Source organism: Lingula anatina, chromosome 1 (genome assembly GCF_051362555.1).
Source record: "Lingula anatina isolate TDL-2025a chromosome 1, LinAna3.0, whole genome shotgun sequence".
NCBI classification, from domain to species: Eukaryota; Metazoa; Brachiopoda; class Lingulata; order Lingulida; family Lingulidae; genus Lingula; species Lingula anatina.
This window is the reverse complement of record NC_141767.1, coordinates 21,286,842-21,309,425: the sequence shown is the minus strand read 5'-3', so window position 1 is coordinate 21,309,425 and position 22,584 is coordinate 21,286,842. Positions and strand designations below refer to the sequence as shown.

Below are 22,584 nucleotides of genomic sequence, written 5' to 3'. Positions count from 1 at the left end.
ACTTTTTGCCACCCTTTCACCCTTTTATAAACTGGACACCCGAATGAAGTCTCAATTACACCTATTGCTACAGGTGCGACTCGATGTGAAAAGCAATCATAAATCACATCCAGATCACAATCCAGATCAACATGTTTTTTTTTAATCGAATGTCTAAATTCAAATCTCAAACAATTCCTGTGATTCATATTCGTACAAAAACACAAAAAGAATAACTAGTTCAATAATTGCTGTCCTATTTTGTAATCCCACTATAGCGTGGTTACGTTCTGTGTACGTGCACCGCCATCTTTAATTTACCGGCAGCATGGCGGATGCTGCTGCCCGTCAGCTTCAATATGAATACAAAGCGGTAAGTATTTTTCATGAAGATGGATCACGCACTTGTAGAATAAACTAGTTGCTTGCAAATTTGCAGACGTAGAGGCGTAATAGTGGCGCATTACTTCTGGTGATCACTCACTGAGGTAATAGATAGGGTTTATGACTCGCTAATGAGAACCACAAAGAAAACTTGTGACTGGTCTTACAGTTGCAGTTACACTTCACAGACAGAGTACAGATTGAAATGATAATGTTATGTTTGCGAGAGTATTGGAAAGCACGCTGAGCAACAAATGATTTGCATTTGGTTAAGGCTGATATTGATGATGCTGCTTAAAGCATTATGCACATTATGTGCATGCTTTCACAATTTGCAGCAATATTTAGTTAAGTATCTGGTTACTCCGCGGCAGCTGATCCAAATAAAATGTAATCTACCTCTCTGGACTCCTGATAACTTTTTAAGCACTTATTTTTGGGATACAGTTTGAAAGGCTTAGGTAAATTTAAGATACAAGGTGTCCAAATAATAATGTGTATCCTCTGTCTCACTTACATTGCACCTGTGTGTCACCCAAAGCAGTAGAGTGAAGCTTTTTATCAATTTGGGGCATAGTTTTATGACCAGTACAGACTTCGTGCAATATAGTAGTGTAGAAAATGTTTGAACAAGATTTATAAGTTAATTACAAAGAAACATCCTTATATTTGAATTGATTGAAATACAGCAATAAAACCTTTGTAAAATATGGATTGTCAGGGCTCAACATAGACATTCGAACCTGCCTCTTCCTCAACAAGTTTGAGGTCATTACTTTATTTGTATTATTTTATATTCTATAATATAATTTGTCACTTGGTTCTTCTTTTCAGAACTCTAATCTTGTACTTCAAGTCGATCGGTCGCTCATTGACCGGCGTGCCAGAGATGAGGCCACGGGAGAAGTCATGTCCCTGGTGGGCAAACTGGTGGGAACTAAGATGGGAGATAAATCCATGAGAACAAAACCACCACAGATGGAAGAAAGGAAGGCAAAGTAAGCAATGTAGTCCTTATTATTGCCTGTTGTTCCATACTGAATTGAAAAAAAAGTGTACTGGAAAGCTGAATTATCTGAGTCTATGTAATTTATTATGATGTCTCTTAAGTAGCATCCATGAGCATGCATGAGTTCAGACATGCTGAAACTGTCGGTCCGATCGGTCATGACTGGGAAAATTTGTCTGGCCCGGTAAAAAATTGGACTTGTTCGGTCCAAAGGACCGACATGAGTTTTAAGAACCACAATTTTGAATTTGTAGTCATCATTTGACATACTTCACTAATGAAATTATATAAAACCCAAAGCATTTTTCCCCTTCATTTCAAGCCTATCACACTCACAAACAAAGTAGTCTACCTAATTGTACTGGTAGTATCTGTCTCAAACGAATAGGGTGATTTTCGGTCCAACAAAAATCTATTTGGTCCGGCAAATTTTTCATTACTGCCTGTACAAATGTCCAGCCATTCTGAAAAGTTTCAGCATGTCTGTGAGTTCATACTAAGGTCAACTAAGTTAAACTTGTGATGTTTAATGTGCTTAACCAACAGTGATAACTTCTTTTTAATCCGAAAAAAAAAGTTTGTGGCCTTTGTGATTACTGTATCATTGAATCATATGGTGAATGATTTTAATTAAAAATTAACTACTGTAATATAGCTGTTTATGTGATTGACAAGAATGAATTTACAAGTACACATATTTTTACTTTTCTTCTACAGATTTTTGTTGAAAATTTGAAAAGAGAGGAATAATGACGGGAAGAAAAGGGATGAAAAAATAACTCAATTTTGATGGCTTGGGGTTTTTTAGATAGAGTTTGTTGTAATTTGTAAACCATTTGCCCTTCTCTAATCAGGCGTCGAAAGCGTGATGAAGCTCAGCGGGACATGTTGAAGATGAAGGGTCAGTCCCTGCTGTCTGAGGGGATAGATGAGATGGTGGGCATCCTGTACAGACCCAAGACACCAGAGACCAGGCAGACTTATGAAGTTCTGCTCAGTATTATGCAGAGTGCACTTGGAGATCAGGTACATTAGAGTCTTGTTAATATGTAGGTAAATTAAATATGTTTTTGATGAGAAGTTATGAAGGAAAGGAATGTGTTGCCAAAGTCTTCTTTTGAAGGGATCATCACTCAGAGATGAGGTAGACTTATGTTGCAAATGAAAGTTCAAAATTAAATTTTCTAAAGATGTCTTTCTTTGTTACTAAGTTGTCACATAAACAGTATATTTCTTTAATGTAATGAAGCTGTAATGAACAGGTTACCTTGGACTTAAAGGTAGGCTGGAGTTGAAGTTGGTAGAATTTGGAACAAAAAATGAACTGAGAATTATTTTGCGAATGTAGATAATTAACACTTAAAAAGGCTTGTCAAGTATTAAATGATGAAAAAAAATGTCCATCTATTTCATGAAGTGAGTATTTCTACTAATATTTGGTTCTTTTGGTTCCAGCCCAGGGATGTATTGTGTGGTGCTGCCGATGAAGTCTTGGCTGTGTTGAAGAATGACAGAATGAAGGATAAAGAGAGGAAGAAAGAAGTGGAGGCCCTGCTAGGGGAAATGCAGGAGGAAAGGTTTGCTCTGCTGGTGAATCTTGGGAAGAAGATCAGTGACTGGGGCAGTGAAGAGAAGATGCAGACAGGTGAGGGTCTTGAAATACAGTGTAGTTTTTCAAAGCCACTTCTGGGATGACTCTAGGACAGGGTTTCTCTTAGTCAGAGTGGAAGATGACTTTATCCAAGTGAAAATTGTAAACAAAATAATGAAATGTTTGGTTAAATTGATGAAATATTTAACATTTTTCCTAGTCATATTATAATAGTTTAAGCAATTGGCTGTTTGCTGCCCTAGTTTGAGTCAAGTATTATAAAATAAAAAGGTTAAGAGCATTGATGTTGAAATGTTTTTAATTTGACAAATTCTGAAGTTATTCTAAGTTTGGCAACACGAAGCAAGTTCTGTCCCAGAAAGGTGTCACATCAAATGATATGTAATATGATTACTAGGTATTTTCAGTGTCTGAAAAGAAGCCAAGCAAATATTAGTTGGTAAATTTGTAACAGATGTGAAAGACTAAAATAAATATAAGCACTTGATTTTATATAAGCATAATATCTATTTACCACAGATGACAGCATGGAAACATTTGGTGTCAATGTCCAGTTTGATGAGTCTGAGGAGGAGGATGAGGAGGATGCTTTTGGTGAGGCACGAGGAGAGAGTGAGGATGAAGATGACGAAGGAGTTGAGGCACACGTAGATGCTACACTGGTTTCAAGTGTAAGTCAGTTACATTGCAGCCCTTTCTTCAGGTGGTCTTCTTTTATTACTTCATAAGACCAATGTGCTTTGAGTGTCAACACAAAACATTTGTTTAAAGATTATGGTAATGTTTTTGTCCCCAAAAAGTTTTTTTTTTAAGAAGGGAATTTGTTAATTTTAAATGAAGCATTAGATTAAGATGATAGTTGTTGTATTTATTTTTACAGCTCTCTGTGGAAGGTGGTGCCAAGGCAGAGAAGGAGTTGCATCCCAGAGATATAGATGCCTTCTGGCTGCAGAGAAGTCTCAGGAAGTACTATGATGACCCAATGGTGGCACAGGCCAAGGCTGGAGAAGTACTGGAAATTCTAAAGGTAACAGAATTTTAAAAAGGTTTGAACTACACCTATTAGGGCACTTAGGCTTCGTTCACATGGAAAGTCTATTTTCTAAAAATCTATTTTCTATTCGCGGCATATCTTGTGATCACGGTCTGTGCCCTGAATATCCCGCGGCATAATTACTGGCAGTGCGAGCCAGTTACTTCCAAAGCTGTAATGAATTCTCGGCTGTACAGATACGAGTGCAACCGTCATGATCTGATGGCAAGCGATGCAGCAATGGAGGATGAGATTTTATAGAATGCAAGCACAGCTGAGAATCAATTACAGCTTTGTATAAGTAACTGGCTCACACTGCCAGTAATTACGCCGCGGGATATTCAGGGCACAGACCGTGATCATAAGATACCGCGAATAGAAAATAGATTTTTAGAAAATAGACTTTCCATGTGAACGAAGCCTTAATCTAGATGTTGCTAGGACATGGAGTTTCTGAAAAAACTGTTGTTTTGATAGAAAATTGCAATGATTACATTTTGTGGGATCATATGCTCGAGGAAAACAGTAGTTATTGAATTTTGGTTATCTAAGTTTATGAATATTGCAGTTGTGACAATTTTTTCTTGAGATAAGTTAAAACTTGCTTTAAAAAATACTGCAGTACGATTGTATATAGATGTTATTGTTGTGTTATCTTTTTGAGTTAAAGAAAGCATTTCTTGATCTCTGATTTTTGAATATGAAGTACTTGTTCTAATCGATCTTAATTCTCCTATTTAAGAGTTCCTCTGATGACCGTGAGGCTGAGAACCAGTTAGTGGTATTGCTAGGCTTTAACCAGTTTGATTTCATCAAAGTTCTGAGACAGCATAGACAAATGAGTGAGTTGGTCATTACAAAACATCTTTTTCATATATGTTGCCCCTCTTTTACGTTATTGTTCTTAATATTATTATATTTTTGTTGTTGTTGATTTTGATAAATTGAAATATTCAAAATATGTGGTAAACTATGTAAACAGTAAATTGCAGCTTTTCATTTCTATAATGATAAAATGGCAGAGGAATTGATTTGTTAGAATCACAATGTTTTGCACTCACTTTTCTTCAGTCCTGTTCTGCACCATGCTTGCTCAGGCCCAGAGCCAAGAGGAAAGAGCAAAAATTGAGGAAAAGATGAGCTCTGATGCGAATTTGTCGAAAATTCTACACACCCTTCAGGAAACAGACAAAGAAGATCTTGTCAGGGAGGAGAGAGAACGGCGCCAAGCAAAAAGACAAACGAGAGTTGATGCTGATTTGGAGGCCATGGATACAGATGAAAGACAGGTAAGGGTGCTGGCTGTAGTCACTTCATTAATGCTTCAAACCTATAAGTGGGGGTGAGAGAGGGGTGTTGAACCCTTTTTGCTTGGGAAAGGTAAAATCTGATCCAAGTACACAAAGGTTTTAAAATTCAAAGTTAGTAGTGAGGTCAGTGTGGTAACATTTTTGATAAGAATCAAAATATAGTGAAACATCAGTTGCAAATGGGTCATGATTTTGAGTTCTTCCCAAATTCTCATATATTCTTTTGTTTGGTGTGTGTCGGAAAGAGAAATGGATACAGTGGTCCTAAAAGAAAAATTAAGGCCTTTTTTTTCCTGAGAAGATTGACTATTGAACTAACTGACTGAGTATTCCTATGTGTATACCTGAATTTGTTTAGAAATGACAATCTCTGTACTCCAGGATGTTGGTAATGTCCAGCTGCTTGACCTGGAGGACCTGGTGTTTGGTATGGGCAGTCACCTGATGGCCAATAAGAGGTGCCAGCTGCCCGATGGTTCCTTCAGAAAACAAAGGAAAGGTTATGAAGAGGTCCATGTGCCTGCCTTAAAGCCAAAACCTTACGAAAATAATGAGGTAAATAAGATTGCTTTTTGCTCTTGGTTACTAGACCAATGGGTGTATACTTCCTTGTTCTGTACTGAAAAAAGTACTGCTTTCTGTTTTGTAGGGGAGTAATTTTGACTTTTTTCTAATATTATACCCTTCTATAATGAGTGCCATTAGACTACATAAACAGAATAATAATGGATGATGGTATAGCTTGAAACTTTTTGGAAAGTTTTTTATGCTGGCACAATTATTTTAAGTTAGATAAAATGGAATCAGTAACACTTTACAGTTATGGGTTTTTAGTATTTATTTCTGCGATTTTGCTGTGGTTCTTTGTGGCACATATTAATGTATTTTAAAGATACCTTTCAAGTAATGATCTTGACAGAAATTTGTTTAAAAAATTAATATCTGAATTCGTTGAGGAAAGTGCTGAGGAATTCATAAAACTATATTTATTGATATCTCCAGACCAGAGTTCCCATTGATCGCTTGCCCAAGTATGCCCAGCCGGCATTTGAAGGGTTCAAGAGTTTGAACAGAATCCAGAGTAGGCTGTCCAATGCTGCATTGGAGTCAGATGAGAACTTGCTTGTTTGTGCACCAACGGTAAGTGCTTGTTTGTTTTTTTGTTTTTTTTATTTTGGTATTTATATCAGTTACATGAAATAGTCTTGGGTGCTTAGGACCCAAAATATTTTATGTGTTGATGGTATATTGGATGTATTTCTAGTTGTAGTAAGAAAAAAAAACATTAATGAATTATGTAGAGGAAGTACAACAGATCCTAAGTACCATGGTTTTTCAAACCCTTCTAAGCTTACCACAGACTAGTGCAAACCATTAGGCTGTACAGAAACAGAAGGAATAGCAATGGATTACAGTATATTTGAAGACTTTTTCATGTAAAAGGTTTATACTGTATTCCTACAGCTATTAAAAAAGTTATAATTATATTAAGTGTTTTCCAGGTGAAATGTTGGTGATCATACTACATAGATTTACAGTATCTTATTTTAGACCTACCTGTATATGCTGGAGTCATACATATGTTAGAGATACTGAAAATGGATAGATATTAACATAATGGTAATATATTTCTGCCCATGATTCCAGGGTGCTGGTAAGACTAATGTTGCTCTGCTGACCATCCTGCGAGAGATAGGCAAACACATCAACCCAGATGGCACCATCAACACTGATGAGTTCAAGATCATCTATGTGGCCCCCATGAGGTCCTTGGTACAGGAGATGACTGGGAGCTTTACCAAGGTAAGGGGACAACTTATGTCATTGCTTTGAATACTATGATAAGGTGTGACTGATATGTTATTTACATAGTCTCTCTGTAGCCACGAGTCACATTTCAAAGACCAGTAAGATTAAAGCGGTTTTAGTAAAAGTTCAGGTTTTGTTAAGTTTCTGAACAGTATTATTGGTTATCAGAATTTGAACTTTAGTTTTACGGGTAAGCAAGATTGATGACACAACATGTTTCTACTGTAACAAGTTAATGCAGAAGACAATATCCTCATTTTCTCTTTTATTTGCTGTTAATGTTAACTGGAATGGGGTCCATTATTTTAAATTCCTTATTGATGGCTGAAGCTTTTAAAATAAATTGTACACACATTGAATTAACCTATACAGAGGCTGAGTTCTTATGGCATCCAAGTGTCGGAACTATCAGGTGATCACCAGCTGAGCCGAGAGCAGATCATGGCCACCCAGGTGATAGTGTGTACCCCAGAGAAGTGGGACATCATCACCAGGAAGGGAGGGGACAGAATCTACACACAGCTGGTTAGGCTTATGATTATTGATGAGATCCATTTGTTGCATGATGAGAGAGGGCCTGTGTTGGAGTGTTTGGTGTCCAGGTGAGTTGTTCTGGCAGATTTTGATCTTTTTTTCAATTGGATCCATGGAACAATATTTCTGTTTATTTAAAGAAGTATTTTGAGAAAATATAAAGAATTTTTATGTAGTTTTCTGTTACGAATTTAAAAAAATGATATTGAGCTCATGCATTTCTTTTTCTACCAGTGTAGCTCATGCAGTTGAGGTGGTATCCAGTTACTTTTCTTTCTTTTCCAAAAGATAAAAGTTTTTTTGGATGAAAAATTTATGGAGGGGAAAATACTATGTAGTGAAACATGTTATTTGCATGTAAGTCTCATTGTTTTCTGTATTTCTTTTCCAGAACAATCCGTAACATTGAAACAACCCAGGAGGACGTGAGGCTGGTGGGTCTCAGCGCCACACTGCCTAACTACGAAGATGTGGCCACCTTCCTGAGAGTGGACCCTGAGAAAGGACTTTTCTACTTTGACAACAGTTTCCGTCCTGTGCCTCTGGAACAGCAGTATGTGGGTGTCACAGAGAAGAAGGCCATTAAGAGGTTCCAGGTCATGAATGACATTGTGTATGAGAAGGTCATGGAACATGCTGGGAAAAATCAGGTAAGACCTGTGCAAAGTATTTCATTTTAAATGAATTATATGTTGGTGAAATCTGTAGAATGCACCAAAAAAGGAACTCATGTTTTCTTTATGTATTTTGTACTGTGTTATTTAAGCAACATGCTAGTTATAGCTTAATAACTAAAAGAGAGAAGTAGAATTAGATAATGCTAATTGATGATTTCTCTCCCTATGATGGGTCTTATTTCGACTTGTTACTTATTGTCTAGGTATTGGTGTTTGTCCACTCTCGTAAAGAGACAGGCAAGACAGCACGTGCCATTCGTGACATGTGCCTGGAGAAGGACACACTGAGTGCATTCTTGAAAGAAGGCTCTGCATCCACTGAGATTCTGAGGAGGGAAGCCGAGCAAGTGAAGGTAATGGAACCTGAAAACCAATAGAGACATTTTTGTTTGGTTTTCTCTCACCTGACAGTACAGTGCCAATACCCCTTTCTTCAGATTTCTTCCTGATCATTTGTTAACTCCTTCCCACCTCCCCTTTATCCTATATGGGACAAATTCTCATTTTAATTAGGAGTATTCCAAATTCAAACAAAGTTTGAATTTAACTTGGAATATATGACCTTAGGAATATTAGAATTTGCAAGTTTGTTAGGGATATAAAAACTCTGATGTAAGCTGTCATAATAGCCAGATTTTTTTATTTATTTCAGAATTTGGAGTTGAAAGATCTCCTTCCCTATGGTTTTGCCATTCATCATGCTGGCATGACAAGGTAAGAAACAATATTGACGTCTATGTTTTGTAAGTTTTTTTATGTAAGACTTTTCAACAATTATTTACTTAGATGTTTTATATCCAAAATGTCATATAATATGTGAATTGTAAAAGAGATAATACTGTGATATTTACTTAGAAAATTTTGAGTGAAGATTTTTTTCATAAACTCCAATACTAAATGAATGTATATAAATTGAATATTTTTCATGTTGAATCTATCATGCCTGTTCTCCAGAGTTGACCGTACCCTGGTGGAGGATCTGTTTGCTGACCGTCACATCCAGGTCCTGGTGTCCACAGCCACCCTGGCCTGGGGGGTCAACCTGCCTGCACACACGGTCATCATCAAGGGAACCCAGGTGTATAACCCAGAGAAAGGAAGATGGGTGGAACTGGGAGCCCTGGATGTCATGCAGGTGGGTTGTACTCTGATATGTTGTCACTGTGATTGGGATAAGAGAAGGGATGTCAGAAAGTTGTTTGTGTTCCTACTTGTATGGATGAAAAAGAAGAACTACCTGACAACATAACATATCAACATTCATCATCATCATCAAGGCCTGGAGTGGATTTGTTGTTTAGGAAAAGTAGACAACAACAACAAACATCAAACTACTTCAGTTTTCTAGTTATGCCCTATGTGAAGGTGATTTCAAGTGCATTAGAGTTGGTTTCATTATGGTTTGAAACTGCAGACTGTATTTAAAATAGTGTATTTACACTACTTGGTCACACACTTCACTCTTATGGTGACTACATCTGTTTTGATTAAATATTATTATTTTTATCATAATTGTCGTTATTAGATGATGGGCCGTGCTGGTCGTCCTCAGTATGACACCAAGGGGGAAGGTATCCTCATCACCAACCACAGTGAACTGCAGTATTATCTCTCCCTCATGAATCAACAGGTGAGACATTTTGTCTATTTTAAGTGACATTTTTGTAGATTTATTGCTGACAATTTGATTTATTCCAATTTTTTAAACATGTGAATAAGAAAAATGATTATTAGGAACAAATCGGGATTTTGACTGATTAATCTTGTTTAAATAGTTCAGTGAGTTGAAAAGTTTGTACCTTATTCATATTTTTGAAACAAAAAATAAAAAATAATAGAAGAAACGTTTATTCTAGTTGCCCATAGAAAGCCAGTTCATAGCCAAGTTGGCAGACAACCTGAATGCAGAGGTTGTCCTGGGAACGGTGCAAACAGTGAAGGATGCAGTACAGTGGTTGGGTAAGTAAGAAATAAACACTCACCCTAAAACATTAGATTTAGAATATTTTGAAAGAAAAAATATATTCATATTTTGGATCGTAAATTGTGGCTTTTTTTTATTAAGTCCATTTGATGTTTTTTTTTTTTTTTTTTTTTTTTTTTTTTTTTTTTCAAATTGCATTTGTTATCTCAATTTTTTTAGGTTAAAAACTTTCTGACCTTGCAGTTTTTAAAAAGAAATCTGGTGAAATATGTGTTGTATGATATTATATTATTATTTTATCCAGGATATACATACCTTTATATCCGTATGTTGAGGGCCCCCACCCTGTACGGGATAGCCCATGATGACCTAAAGGATGACCCCTGGCTGGAGCAGAGGAGGAAAGATCTGGTCCACACGGCAGCCATGATGATAGATAAAAATAACCTGATGAAGTATGACAAGAAATCTGGACATTTTCAGGTATGGCACTATCTGGTTATTGATTTGGCTATTGATGAAGAAAATTGATTCAAACTAGTTATAGCATTATTTAAATGATAATTGGTCAATGTTTTTGTTGTATAAGATAACTTATTGTTATATTATTTGAAATTAGTAATTGCATCATGGGATACCCCAAATGAATACCAGGGTTGGAAACTCCTCCTAAAATTCAACCAGACAGCAGGACAGGTTACTCTTGAAAGTTACCTGTCCTACCATAAACCAACCTGTCCTCATAAAATCGAGAGAATTATGATAATAATGTGCATGTATGACTAAATTTAATAATTCAAGACATTTTTGAATGTTGTTTTCTTTCAAACTTCATAAATAAAACTCATAATACCAGTGCTGTCTTGATACCAAAGAATCAAATTTATTTTTATATTCAGTTATGGTCTGTCCCCCCACCCATACATCATGGATTGCAAAAAAAAAAAATAATAATAATAATAATAATAATAATAAAATAAATAAATAAAATAAAATAAAATAATAAATATATATATGCACCATGCCAAATATCTATTAATACAAAATTATAGCAAAACCTTTTGACAGAAACAAAATGCACCACAGTCAATACAGTCAGTACTGAAGAACAAGTATTTTAATTTAACTGAAGTATCTACATCACTGCAAATTTTCATGAAAGGAGCATTAAAATTCAAAACTGAACTATCAAATCATTGGCATGGTAAGCAGTAGCAGCTTGCAAGTAAAACAGTATCAGTTTGGTGAATAAAATTGATGAATGTCAACTGCAAGTCACAGTGCCTGTCCTGATATATGAAAACCTCACTTGACCAAAGATCAAGTCATTCTGTTTGAATCTTCAAAATGTTAATTGAAAAAAAAAAACTGCATTTACTCATGAGATTTTTGCTAAATGAATTCCTTTAATTATCTCCACCAGATTCACTGTAGTCATTATCATCCCTCTCTTCCATATCTGAAAGTCCGACTCGTAGCCCGAGTCAATAGATTTTGATGGTTGCTCACTTGGCACCTGAACGCTGGTGCCCTCCCTTTTACCCTGCTCCACATCAACAATAATCTCCTCAAAGTGGTCAACAGCAGATTTGGGCTTGCATCTTTCCATGAAAGTTGGCCTTCTTGCCCCAGTGCTCCACTGAGTTATTGCTGGCTTGGGAACAAGTTCTTGAATTGTGCTTGAATGTAGCTGGATTGACATTAGCAGAATCATAGATTATGCTTTCAACTTGTTTTTATATCGATTCTTGATTATTTTCAACTGGGAAAACCCACGTTCACACTCTGCTGTATCAGCAAGTGTGAAAAAAAGCATACGTTTGGATTTCCTTCATCATAAGGCATTTTAACTAGTACTATACAAAAATTTTTTTCAGTATTTCATAAAAATCTTTCTCCAATAAATTTACTGCATATTTTACCTGACTTAAATGGGTTACAAATGCGTGGTGACATTGGTAATATGATAAAGAAGACAAAATGGGAAAATAATGTAGCGTACATTTGAAATTTCTACGTCTTTAGAAGCACCGACATGCAACGAAAGTTTCTTGGCCTTCCTGAAAAAAATCATGAAAAGCGACCAGCGACGGAGGTCCGTAAAGACTACGACCAAAATAAGAGGCAGCGGACGATTGTTCCAAGTTGGAAAGCAGAGTTTAGTTGGCTGATATGTAACGAAAACCGTCAAATTTTATATCCGTTTATACCCGTTTATGGCCCGCTTTTGTCAAGGAAGAAATTTAACCGGTATAAAAATGGACCCTTCGTTAAAGGATGCAAAAATTTAAGGCATCGTGAATTTACGCTACATTAGCTCACCATATTGTCTTCTTTATCATATTACCGATGTTACCTTGCATTTGATTGGCTTATTGCAGCGAATCTTCCCGCGACAAAAGTCGAGAGTAAGTCATTTAATGACATATCACTGACCTATATTCCTATATTTGGAATGTTCACGTGACTTATTGGTTTATCGCAGTGAAATTTTCCCGCGGTAAAAGTCGGAAGTACTCGATGTAATGACGTATCATTGACCTATTTTCCTATATTCAGAATGCTCATGTGATTTATATTGTAAACACTTATATATAAGTAAATGTGTGAATCTCAAAATCAAGAAAGACGCGATGTTTCACGCTCAGATCTACTGACGACTTCAAAGTGCGGCCCGACCACAGGACGGTCTCCAAATTAATTTTACCCGTCCTGTATGAAATTAGACCGTCAAGGACGTTGGGACGGGCGGTTATTTCCAACTCTGTGAATACCCATGGGGACAATTTTTTAAAAATCTGTTTACTGGAGTTGAATGGTATTTAATAAAATGAGTTTTGAAAACTATTTCAGGTCACAGAGCTTGGCCGTATTGCCAGCTACTACTACTGTACCAATGACTCCATGTCCACTTACAACCAGCTTCTGAAGCCTACACTTAGTGAGATTGAACTGTTTAGAGTGTTTTCTCTGTCCTCTGAGTTTAGGAACATCACAGTCAGAGAAGTAAGTTTTCCCTAAATCCATCTCTTAATACAGATGGTAAAGCTGGTTCCAAACTATTTAGTACATTAGTACATATTTAGTATCTTATTTAAAACATTTGCCTGAAACAATTATTTTTTTTCTTGGCAAGTACTTATTTGTACTTGGTTTCGATTATTTAATTGAATGTTAAACCAAAATGTGGGTCTCCAGTTGTGCCTTTGCTTTTAACAGTTCCTTTTTCACGAATTTTAGGAAGAGAAGCTTGAGCTGGCTAAGTTGTTGGAAAGGGTACCTATTCCTATCAAAGAGAGCATTGAGGAGCCCAGTGCAAAGGTAAGGTCTGAATGTAGTATGTTTTGTAAATGGGAAGAAGAGGAGTATTTATGTCTTGTGAATAGGACCTACATAATTAAACAGCAGTGTTTAGTGATATTGGAAATGCAGCCTCCTTAAAGAAGTGATGGATAATCATTAGAGTGTAAAAGAATAACTTTATTAATTATAAAAAAAACTAGACAAAGATTTTTTGAGGAATTTAATCATTTTTCCCATGGTCATTGCACTGGATGGTTAAGACAGTTGCAGACATTTCATCAAAGGTGGGATACAAAATTTAGCGTAATAAATGTTTTCCATCTATTATAAAGAGGTGACACTTGTCAGCAAGTTCCTGCTCCTTCATGCATCTCATTCCACTGTGTTCCAGGTGAATGTGTTGCTGCAGGCCTACATCTCTCAGTTGAAGCTGGAAGGGTTTGCCCTGGTGGCAGACATGGTGTACATCACCCAGTCTGCAGGGAGGCTGATGAGGGCTCTATTTGAGATAGTACTCCACAGAGGCTGGGCACAGCTGGCTGACAAGGCTCTGGCTCTCTGCAAGATGATTGACAAGAGAATGTAAGTGCTAGATATGAACTGATAAGTCTTTCACTGTAGGACTTTCTCTACAAATCCAGATACACATATCATTAACATTGTTCAGTATGATGTTTGACATATTGATCATACTTTAGTTAAATTACAGAAAGGCTTACATTTAGACAAAGAGAAGTGAGAAATGTCTTATTTGGAATACATTCATTTGGTTACGATGCTTCTTAGGTGGCAGTCAATGAGCCCACTTCGTCAGTTCAAGAAAATACCAGAAGAGGTCATCAAGAAAATCGAGAAGAAGAACTTCCCCTGGGAGAGATTCTACGACTTGGGCCACAATGAAATTGGAGAGTTGATCCGTATGCCCAAGTTGGGGAAAACCATCCACAAGTATGTCCATCAGTTTCCAAAACTGGAGCTGGCGGTCCACATCCAGCCCATCACACGGTCCACTCTCAAGGTAGAACTGACCATCACGCCAGACTTTCAATGGGAGGAAAAGGTGCATGGACACTCAGAGGTAAGAGGCTAGCATCTCTGCATTACTGCCCTGTGTATTTGGAGTTGAACTAAAGTTTGTATTTCGGCACAATTTTCTTAATATGACATGCACTCTTGTAAGTGTCAGTGTCTAATACGTATAGATGAATATAAACTTTCACAAGACTGTGACCTCTGAAGTTTTTACCTTTCATTGGGTGATGTGTTTATGTGGCAAACAGTCTGGCAAATAAAGACTATGACATGTTCACTATAGTGGTACACTTTACAGATTTTGCAGTTTATGAAGTTATTTAAAGTGATATAGCCATTATTTTAAAATGCTTGCTCTTTATTTTCAGGCTTTCTGGATATTGGTAGAAGATGTAGACAGTGAAGTGATCCTTCATCATGAATATTTCCTACTCAAAAAGTAAGTTTTCCTGCATTTTTCTCACAGTTAGTTGTCAAGAGTACAGTTACTGTTGTATATGCCACTGTATTACAAATACATCCATTTGAATACATAAAAGCTTGTTTAGAATATAATGTCTGCAAATATGATTACTTTATTTCCAGTAAATACGCACAGGATGAACACATAGTGAAATTCTTTGTTCCTGTGTTTGAGCCGCTGCCTCCCCAGTACTTCATACGGGTGGTGTCAGACAGATGGATAGGTGCCGAGACCCAACTGCCTGTCTCATTCCGCCATCTTATCCTGCCAGAGAAGGTGCCGCCCCCTACAGAACTGTTGGACCTGCAGCCCCTGCCCGTGTCTGCCTTGAGGAACCCCCACTTTGAGCAGCTGTATCAGGAGAAGTTCCAGTTTTTCAATGCTATTCAGACACAAGGTAAAGAAAATACCTATTCTTTTTCTTGTATGTACAAGAGTTGAATATTTCAAATCGTGTTAGTTTTAGATGATAACATTTGTAGCTTGAGGATTGTGCATATACATGACTTGGTGACATTTACCTTATATGTCTGATGCCTGTAATTTGACTAATGTTCCATTGCTTTGCTTACTTCTTTTAAATGAAGTACATAAATAGAATTCCAGAAGAATATTTGAGAATGAAATGAATATTTTAGTGTTAAATAATATGAGAATTGCCCATTTTTCAGTGTTTAACACTGTGTACAATGGAGATGACAATGTGTTCATTGGTGCCCCTACTGGCAGTGGGAAGACCATCAGTGCAGAGTTTGCTATCCTGCGTATGCTGACACAGAGTCCAGAGGGACGCTGCGTATATGTCACACCAAAGGATGCACTGGCTGACCAGGTAACTGGTACATTCAGTAGTAGAAGCAGCAGTAGCTTTTTACCCAATAAGAATTCCCAGTTTCTATATAGTAATCTGATATTGAAATTCCTCTCTCGGCAGTCAAAAAAAATTTTTAAGTGAAAAGACTTTTATGGTCTTTTACATAGATTTTGTTGGTGAAGCCAACCACTGTTTTAAATTTGTTCATTTGATAACAGTATTTCAATACAATATTTACAGATCTACGCAGACTGGCACAACAAATTTGCTCTCCAGCTGGGAAAGAAGGTTGTTCAGCTGACAGGAGAGACTGCCACAGATCTCAAGCTACTGGCCAAGGTAGGTTTACTACACAGCAAAATGTGTAAGACATAACAAAATGAGGACAAAGGAATTGATGTGTCCATTTGTAATGGTAAATTGTTAGGGTGGGTACAAGTTATATCTACCTAAAAAAATCAACTAGCACCAAAACTGATAAAACCAAAATTTTGATAGCACCAAAACTGATTATTCATTCTAATACATTTAAAAAGTACAATTTTCATGATAATTACTCAAGTGTTTTGTAATTATGATAATGTAGCGGTAAACCAATAAATAATCTATAGTGGATGTTACACTGCTGATGAATGTGATGCAACTAATGAAAAGCCTTGTCTCTCTAGGGTAACATCATAGTGAGTACCCCAGAGAAATGGGATGTGCTGTCCAGGAGGTGGAAACAGAGGAAGAATGTCCAGAATGTCAACCTCTTCATTGTGGATGAACTGCATCTGATTGGAGGAGAGGATGGGGTATGTCTAAAACTGAGCCTTCTAAAGAAAAATGAAAATAAAAAAACAGTAGCAAAAAATGGAGTTCCATTTTCTTTAGGATAAATAATTGTAGTGGAGAATTTAGTTTTTTTTTTTTTTTTTATTAGAGGCCCTTATGGGCCTTAATGATGTTTTACAATAGCAAATCATGCAAATGCCAGCATGTAAAAGGGTTCACTGCCTTTCAACACAGAGGCTTCTATTGTTTGTGTTATTTAAAAGTACTAATTGAAATTAATTATAAAAGTTTACTGAATTGTGATTATCTAAAATTAAGTGATCAGGTTTGGAAAAGCTTTTATCGAACAGAGTATTTATTTGTTGAAAATTGACATGCATCTACTCTAACAAAATCTTCATCTTTTTGCATAATTGCAGCCTGTACTGGAAGTTGTCTGCTCCAGAATGAGGTACATTTCCTCCCAGATAGAAAGAAACATCCGTATAGTTGCCCTCAGCTCCTCCCTGTCTAATGCTAAGGACATTGCCCAGTGGTTGGGCTGCAGCACAACTGGCACCTTTAACTTCCATCCCAATGTCAGGCCTGTGCCATTGGAGTTGCACATACAGGTAAGGAGTTTTTTTTTTTTTTTTTTGTCAAAATGGTCAGATATATGTTACCATTTGACAGAAGTTTTATGTTGTTGATGCATGTTTTTTTTCTATTTGCATAAATATGCCATTTCATTGATATTTTAAAATTAGTCTCAAGAAGTCTGTAAAAGATTAAGAATCATCCCAACTGTCTTAGTTTCCAATGGCTTGAATTTTATAAATCCTTTGTGAATGTGTCAGTCTTCGAGCAAGTTAATAAAGTGAAACTATCAGTTTTGTTATTCCAGAAAGTAGATGAATGCTGCTAGTAGTAAAAATATGATTTATGGTATTAATGATTAATAATAACTATTCAGGGTTTCAACATCAGTCACAATGCCTCTAGACTGATGGCTATGGCAAAGCCGGCATACCAGGCAATCAATAGACATTCCCCAAAGAAACCAGCCCTGGTGTTTGTGCCATCTCGTAAGCAGACACGCCTCACCGCCATTGATATACTGACATTTGCCGCAGCAGACAGACAGCCGAGCAGGTTTTTACATGTAAAAGAGGAAGATTTGGAACCCTTCTTGGAGAAATTAACAGACAAGGTAAAAATGAAGTTGAACTTGTGAAAAGAAAGTCAGCAGTATGTGAGCATTATGAAAATTGTTGTATGTTATTGTATGTTTTAAGCTTATTTCATTCGTTTACATTTTCTACCACTTTAAAGTTTGGAATAGTATACCATTCTTTTTATCATTGGTTAAGAAACAAGATAATAGGTTTATAATTAGTATTTTAAATGCACAGTTGTAGGTGGAATTTTACTTTTGAAACATTTTAGCTTTTGCATTGCTAATTTTTTGCTTATATAATGATTTCAGACTTTAAAAGAGACCATAAGCAATGGAGTGGCCTATCTCCATGAGGGACTGACCGAAGTGGAGCGTAGGGTTGTGGAGCAGCTCTTCACCAGTGGCGCCATACAAGTTGTTGTTGTTTCTCGAAGCTTGTGTTGGGCTCTTCAGGTTGTCAGCCACCTGGTGGTGGTCATGGATTCACAGTTCTATGATGGCAAGATCCATGCTTATGAAGACTACCCTGTAACGGATGTTTTGCAGATGGTTGGACGGGCTAACAGACCTAATGAAGATGATGCTGGAAAGGCTGTAATTCTCTGTCAAAGCAGCAAGAAGGACTTCTTCAAGAAGTTTTTGTATGAGCCTTTACCAGTTGAGGTGAGTTTGCATTCAATAGAACCATGTGGTGGTCTTTATTGTGCCTTCTTTGTGAAAAATTGGGTTTTGTCTAAAGCATTGAGAAGTTAAACTGTAGCTTAAATAATGAAAAAAAAAAAGAATCTCCATTATCTTCATTTAAAGATTCATTTTATCCAATTTTCTACAGTCTCACTTAGACCACTTCCTGCATGACCACTTCAATGCAGAGATTGTCACCAAGACCATTGAGAACAAACAGGATGCTGTGGACTACCTGACTTGGACTTTCCTCTACAGGAGGATGGCGCAGAATCCTAACTATTACAACTTGCAGGGTAGGTGGGATACTTAATACTTGTTTTTTTAACAGAGGCAAAAAAGAAGATCTAAGAACAGTAAAGGAAATTATTTATAGACAGTGGAGGTTCATTGGGCAGGAACTGTTTTTAATATAAGGAGAAAAATTCTGTACAATGCAATGTACTTTTGATTGATTATTATTTTAAAACATATTTTAGGTGTGAGCCATCGTCATTTGTCAGATCACCTGTCTGAACTGGTGGAGAACACACTGCATGACTTGGAACAGTCTAAGGTAGGTTTGGCAATGTGGCATATAGTTATCACATGGTGCTGGGAATGAAATTTGCTGTCACAGATAACGCTGTCGTATATGTATATTATTGCATGTCCATTACAGTTTTAAGACTGCATCTCAAACAATGTTGCATGCATGGTACATGTTCTCAAATTAGTGTCCCAAATCAGTTTGCTGATGTTCTGTTTTATATTTTAATATTTTGTTTGCTAAATGGACTGTTTTTGAAGAATTGTCTTCATATATTGCAGTGTATCAGTATAGAAGATGAGATGGACGTGTCACCTCTGAACTTGGGAATGATTGCAGCCTACTATTACATCAATTACACCACAATAGGTATGCATTAGTATACTTAAAATTTACAAATTTTCATGCTTAAATTTTTTTTTTTTGGGGGGGGGGTAGTAGTGTTGCTTATAAAAGTTTTCTGGGAATGTTCAACTAAGGACAGTTATTTTTGGGAAGAATGCTAAAAAATTATGTAACTGTAACTGGCAAATTTTTTATTGATTTATTTCAGAATTATTCAGCATGTCTCTCAATAACAAGACAAAGATCAAAGGTCTGATTGAGATCATCTCCAATGCTGCAGAGTATGATAGCATTCCAATACGACACAGGGAGGCCAATATTCTCAAACAGGTATTGACATAATATATAGAAATATAACATACAGTTATGTGGTAGAGTCAAATGTGTACATTTTCAATGAAGAGAAGTGTGTTGTTGCTTGTGAGAAGGTATTTTGTTTTTGTGTCCTGTGTAACAATAATGTATTACCATTTGTAACTTTAATGTTGATCATGTGATGCAGGAGTTTTCTAGTCTGTAAGGCATTCTTTATAGACACAAGTCTGAAATATATTTTTGCCCATAGACATAAATGATGTCATTCATATATCATTTTATTTCCTTATGTAGCTTGGAAGCCGGCTGCCCAACAAGATCAATAACCCCAAGTACACCGATCCCCATGTGAAGACCAACCTCCTCCTACAAGCTCACTTGTCACGTATGCAGCTTCCTGCCGAACTGCAGTCTGACACTGAAGATATTCTCACCAAGGTATGCTACTTCCTTCTCAATTTCTGATTTTAATACCATGTGAGGTATGGCCTTTTTTAAATCTGTTGTATGTAACTAAGACAACAAAAATAAAGGTAATGTTTAAGTGTAGACCCAAACAGTTGTAAACTTTCATCAACTTTGTCTATGTAAATATGGTGCAGCCAATTTATTATTTATAAAGTGATTTCATACTAGTTATGTCAGACTAGTTGTGGTGAAAGTACACTTTTATTAAAAAACAAAGGTAGAGAGAGAGGGGTAGGTGCTTATTTATATCTAGAAGTAATGTTCTCATTTGACTCTTATCTCCAGGCTATCCGTCTGATCCAAGCCTGTGTTGATGTGTTGTCCAGCAATGGCTGGCTGTCCCCTGCCCTAGCAGCCATGGAGCTGGCCCAGATGGTCACTCAGGCTATGTGGGGCAAGGACTCCTACCTGAAGCAGTTGCCACATTTTACTGCAGAAATCATCAAGAGATGCCAAGAGAAGGTGAGGGTGAAACTGTTCTTCATGTTGTTCAAAATCTTTTTTTTTTTTTTTTTTTTTTGCATTTTATTGTTTATGGTCACATTTAAAGATTAAATTATATATGTCAAGATCTGCTGGAACTGAGTGTGGCTGCGTTTTGAAAATGAAAATTTTAATTCTTTTTTACTAGACAGTTAAAAAGTTAAAAACAAGTTCATTTCTAAAAAAAAAAAAAACGGTTATTAATTTATCCAAATTATAGAATGAATGCCAGACATTATAGAATGGATGCCAGGCATTAACATAAGTTAGGAGACCCGTATGCAATTTGAAATGACATGGCAGTGCATTCTCTAGTATTAATGATTTTGACTTCAGAACATAGACACCGTGTTTGATGTGATGGAAATGGAAGATGATGAGAGGAACACCCTCTTGAGTCTGTCAGAGACAGAAATGGCTGATGTGGCCAGGTTCTGTAATAGATATCCCAACATTGAAATGACCTATGAAGTGGAGGAGAAGGACAATGTTAAGAGGTATGGATGACACAGGAAATGACTAAAACTGTACTAAGACTTACTCTGTGAAATAGATTGCTGTTTTCCCACCCATAGTTACAGGTCATGCAGCTAGCACATAATTGGAGAGACATGTTTGTTGCCTTATCTCCAAGATATATAATTTGTTGAAATAATCTACTTCCTGGCGTTAGGTCTTGACTAAGCGCTGTTTTAGGCCAATGACAGCTGAATGCATTAAAACTGTTATTGTCCCTTATCCCTCCTTCATGATGCCATTGTGTAAACCTCAATATAATTTTTTATGAATAAGTTTAAAAAAAAACAAAATATGTTAATTTTCAAGGGTATGAATTATAATGTCAAATAAAGTTATAGAAAAGTGTTCGGCATGTCTGCAAATTGTTTTGAAATCAAAGTGGAATACTTATCAGTTTCTCATTATTCTGCATTATAGTGGATCTCCAGTGAATGTTGCAGTAACATTAGAGAGGGAGGATGAAATTGCAGGCCCAGTGGTTGCTCCCTTCTTCCCACAGGTAATAAAAGAATTAGAAAACATTATAGAAATTGCGAATTGTAAACTACACCTCAGATGGACAAATGTTGTGTTCATTAAATTAAAATTTTCAGATGCATAGTTACAGTTTGGGTTGCCAGTATTTAAGGAAACCCTTTCCCTAGTGTTCTTAAATTTTATATCACATGTATTTCGTCTTTTCCAGAAACGCGAAGAAGGCTGGTGGGTTGTAATTGGTGACCCCAAGTCCAATTCTCTGATCTCCATCAAACGCCTGACTTTGCAACAGAAGGCCAAGGTCAAGTTGGACTTCGTGGCGCCCTCTCCTGGTAAACACAGTTATGTCCTGTACTATATGAGTGACTCCTACATGGGCTGTGACCAAGAGTACAAGTTTAGCATTGATGTTGGCGAGGGAGAGAGTGGAAGCGAGGACAGTGGAAGTGAGAGCGATTAATTGACTTCGCACAGTGTATTGGTTTGATTACAATATGGATAAGATATGTAAAGTACTTTGACCCAAGTGATAACAATAATGGGAGTGTTTAAAGCAAGGAAAGACATTAAAGAATTTGAATATCAGCAGAAAAGCATACAATCCAATCTGTTTGTAGCTTTTGATAGAGGAACCAAAGTATTTCTATTTATACAAGAAGTTGATGGCACTCTTATCTCCATCTATTTGTTACATTTTCTTAAAGGAAATGGATTACAAACTCCAAAATGACATTTCATGTCTTTTATGACATGTACCTATTCTTTAACAAATCAAGTCTGAATAAATTTCAATTGTAGACAATACAAATACAAAGCAATTGACTGATTTTGGAGTAATGAAGTGATCACTGTACATTATAGATTTTTTTTTTGTAAAGAATTGAAAATATTAAAACATTAGTTTTAGAAATTTACTTGTTTTGCTTTCTTTTATTTGAAACTGTTAAA

General features: G+C 36.5%; 1 protein-coding gene across 1 annotated transcript; it reads left to right on the top strand.

Moving 5' to 3' along the window:
• The first annotated feature begins 243 nt into the window (after nt 1-243).
• Nucleotides 244-22,548, top strand: LOC106168771 (U5 small nuclear ribonucleoprotein 200 kDa helicase). Its single transcript, XM_087002368.1, has 40 exons — nt 244-352; nt 1,198-1,361; nt 2,227-2,398; nt 2,828-3,017; nt 3,504-3,655; nt 3,865-4,011; nt 4,760-4,859; nt 5,089-5,306; nt 5,709-5,882; nt 6,330-6,467; nt 6,975-7,130; nt 7,509-7,738; nt 8,062-8,320; nt 8,551-8,700; nt 9,000-9,061; nt 9,302-9,482; nt 9,873-9,977; nt 10,204-10,306; nt 10,576-10,754; nt 13,125-13,277; nt 13,512-13,592; nt 13,966-14,156; nt 14,361-14,652; nt 14,975-15,045; nt 15,192-15,466; nt 15,741-15,901; nt 16,124-16,222; nt 16,552-16,680; nt 17,080-17,271; nt 17,613-17,849; nt 18,126-18,479; nt 18,649-18,796; nt 18,980-19,056; nt 19,311-19,398; nt 19,583-19,704; nt 19,984-20,127; nt 20,443-20,619; nt 20,977-21,137; nt 21,577-21,658; nt 21,845-22,548. Exons 1-40 carry the CDS (start codon nt 308-310, stop codon nt 22,094-22,096), a joined length of 6,411 nt encoding a protein of 2,136 aa, XP_086858494.1. The 5' UTR covers nt 244-307; the 3' UTR covers nt 22,097-22,548.
• The last annotated feature ends 36 nt before the right edge of the window (nt 22,549-22,584 follow it).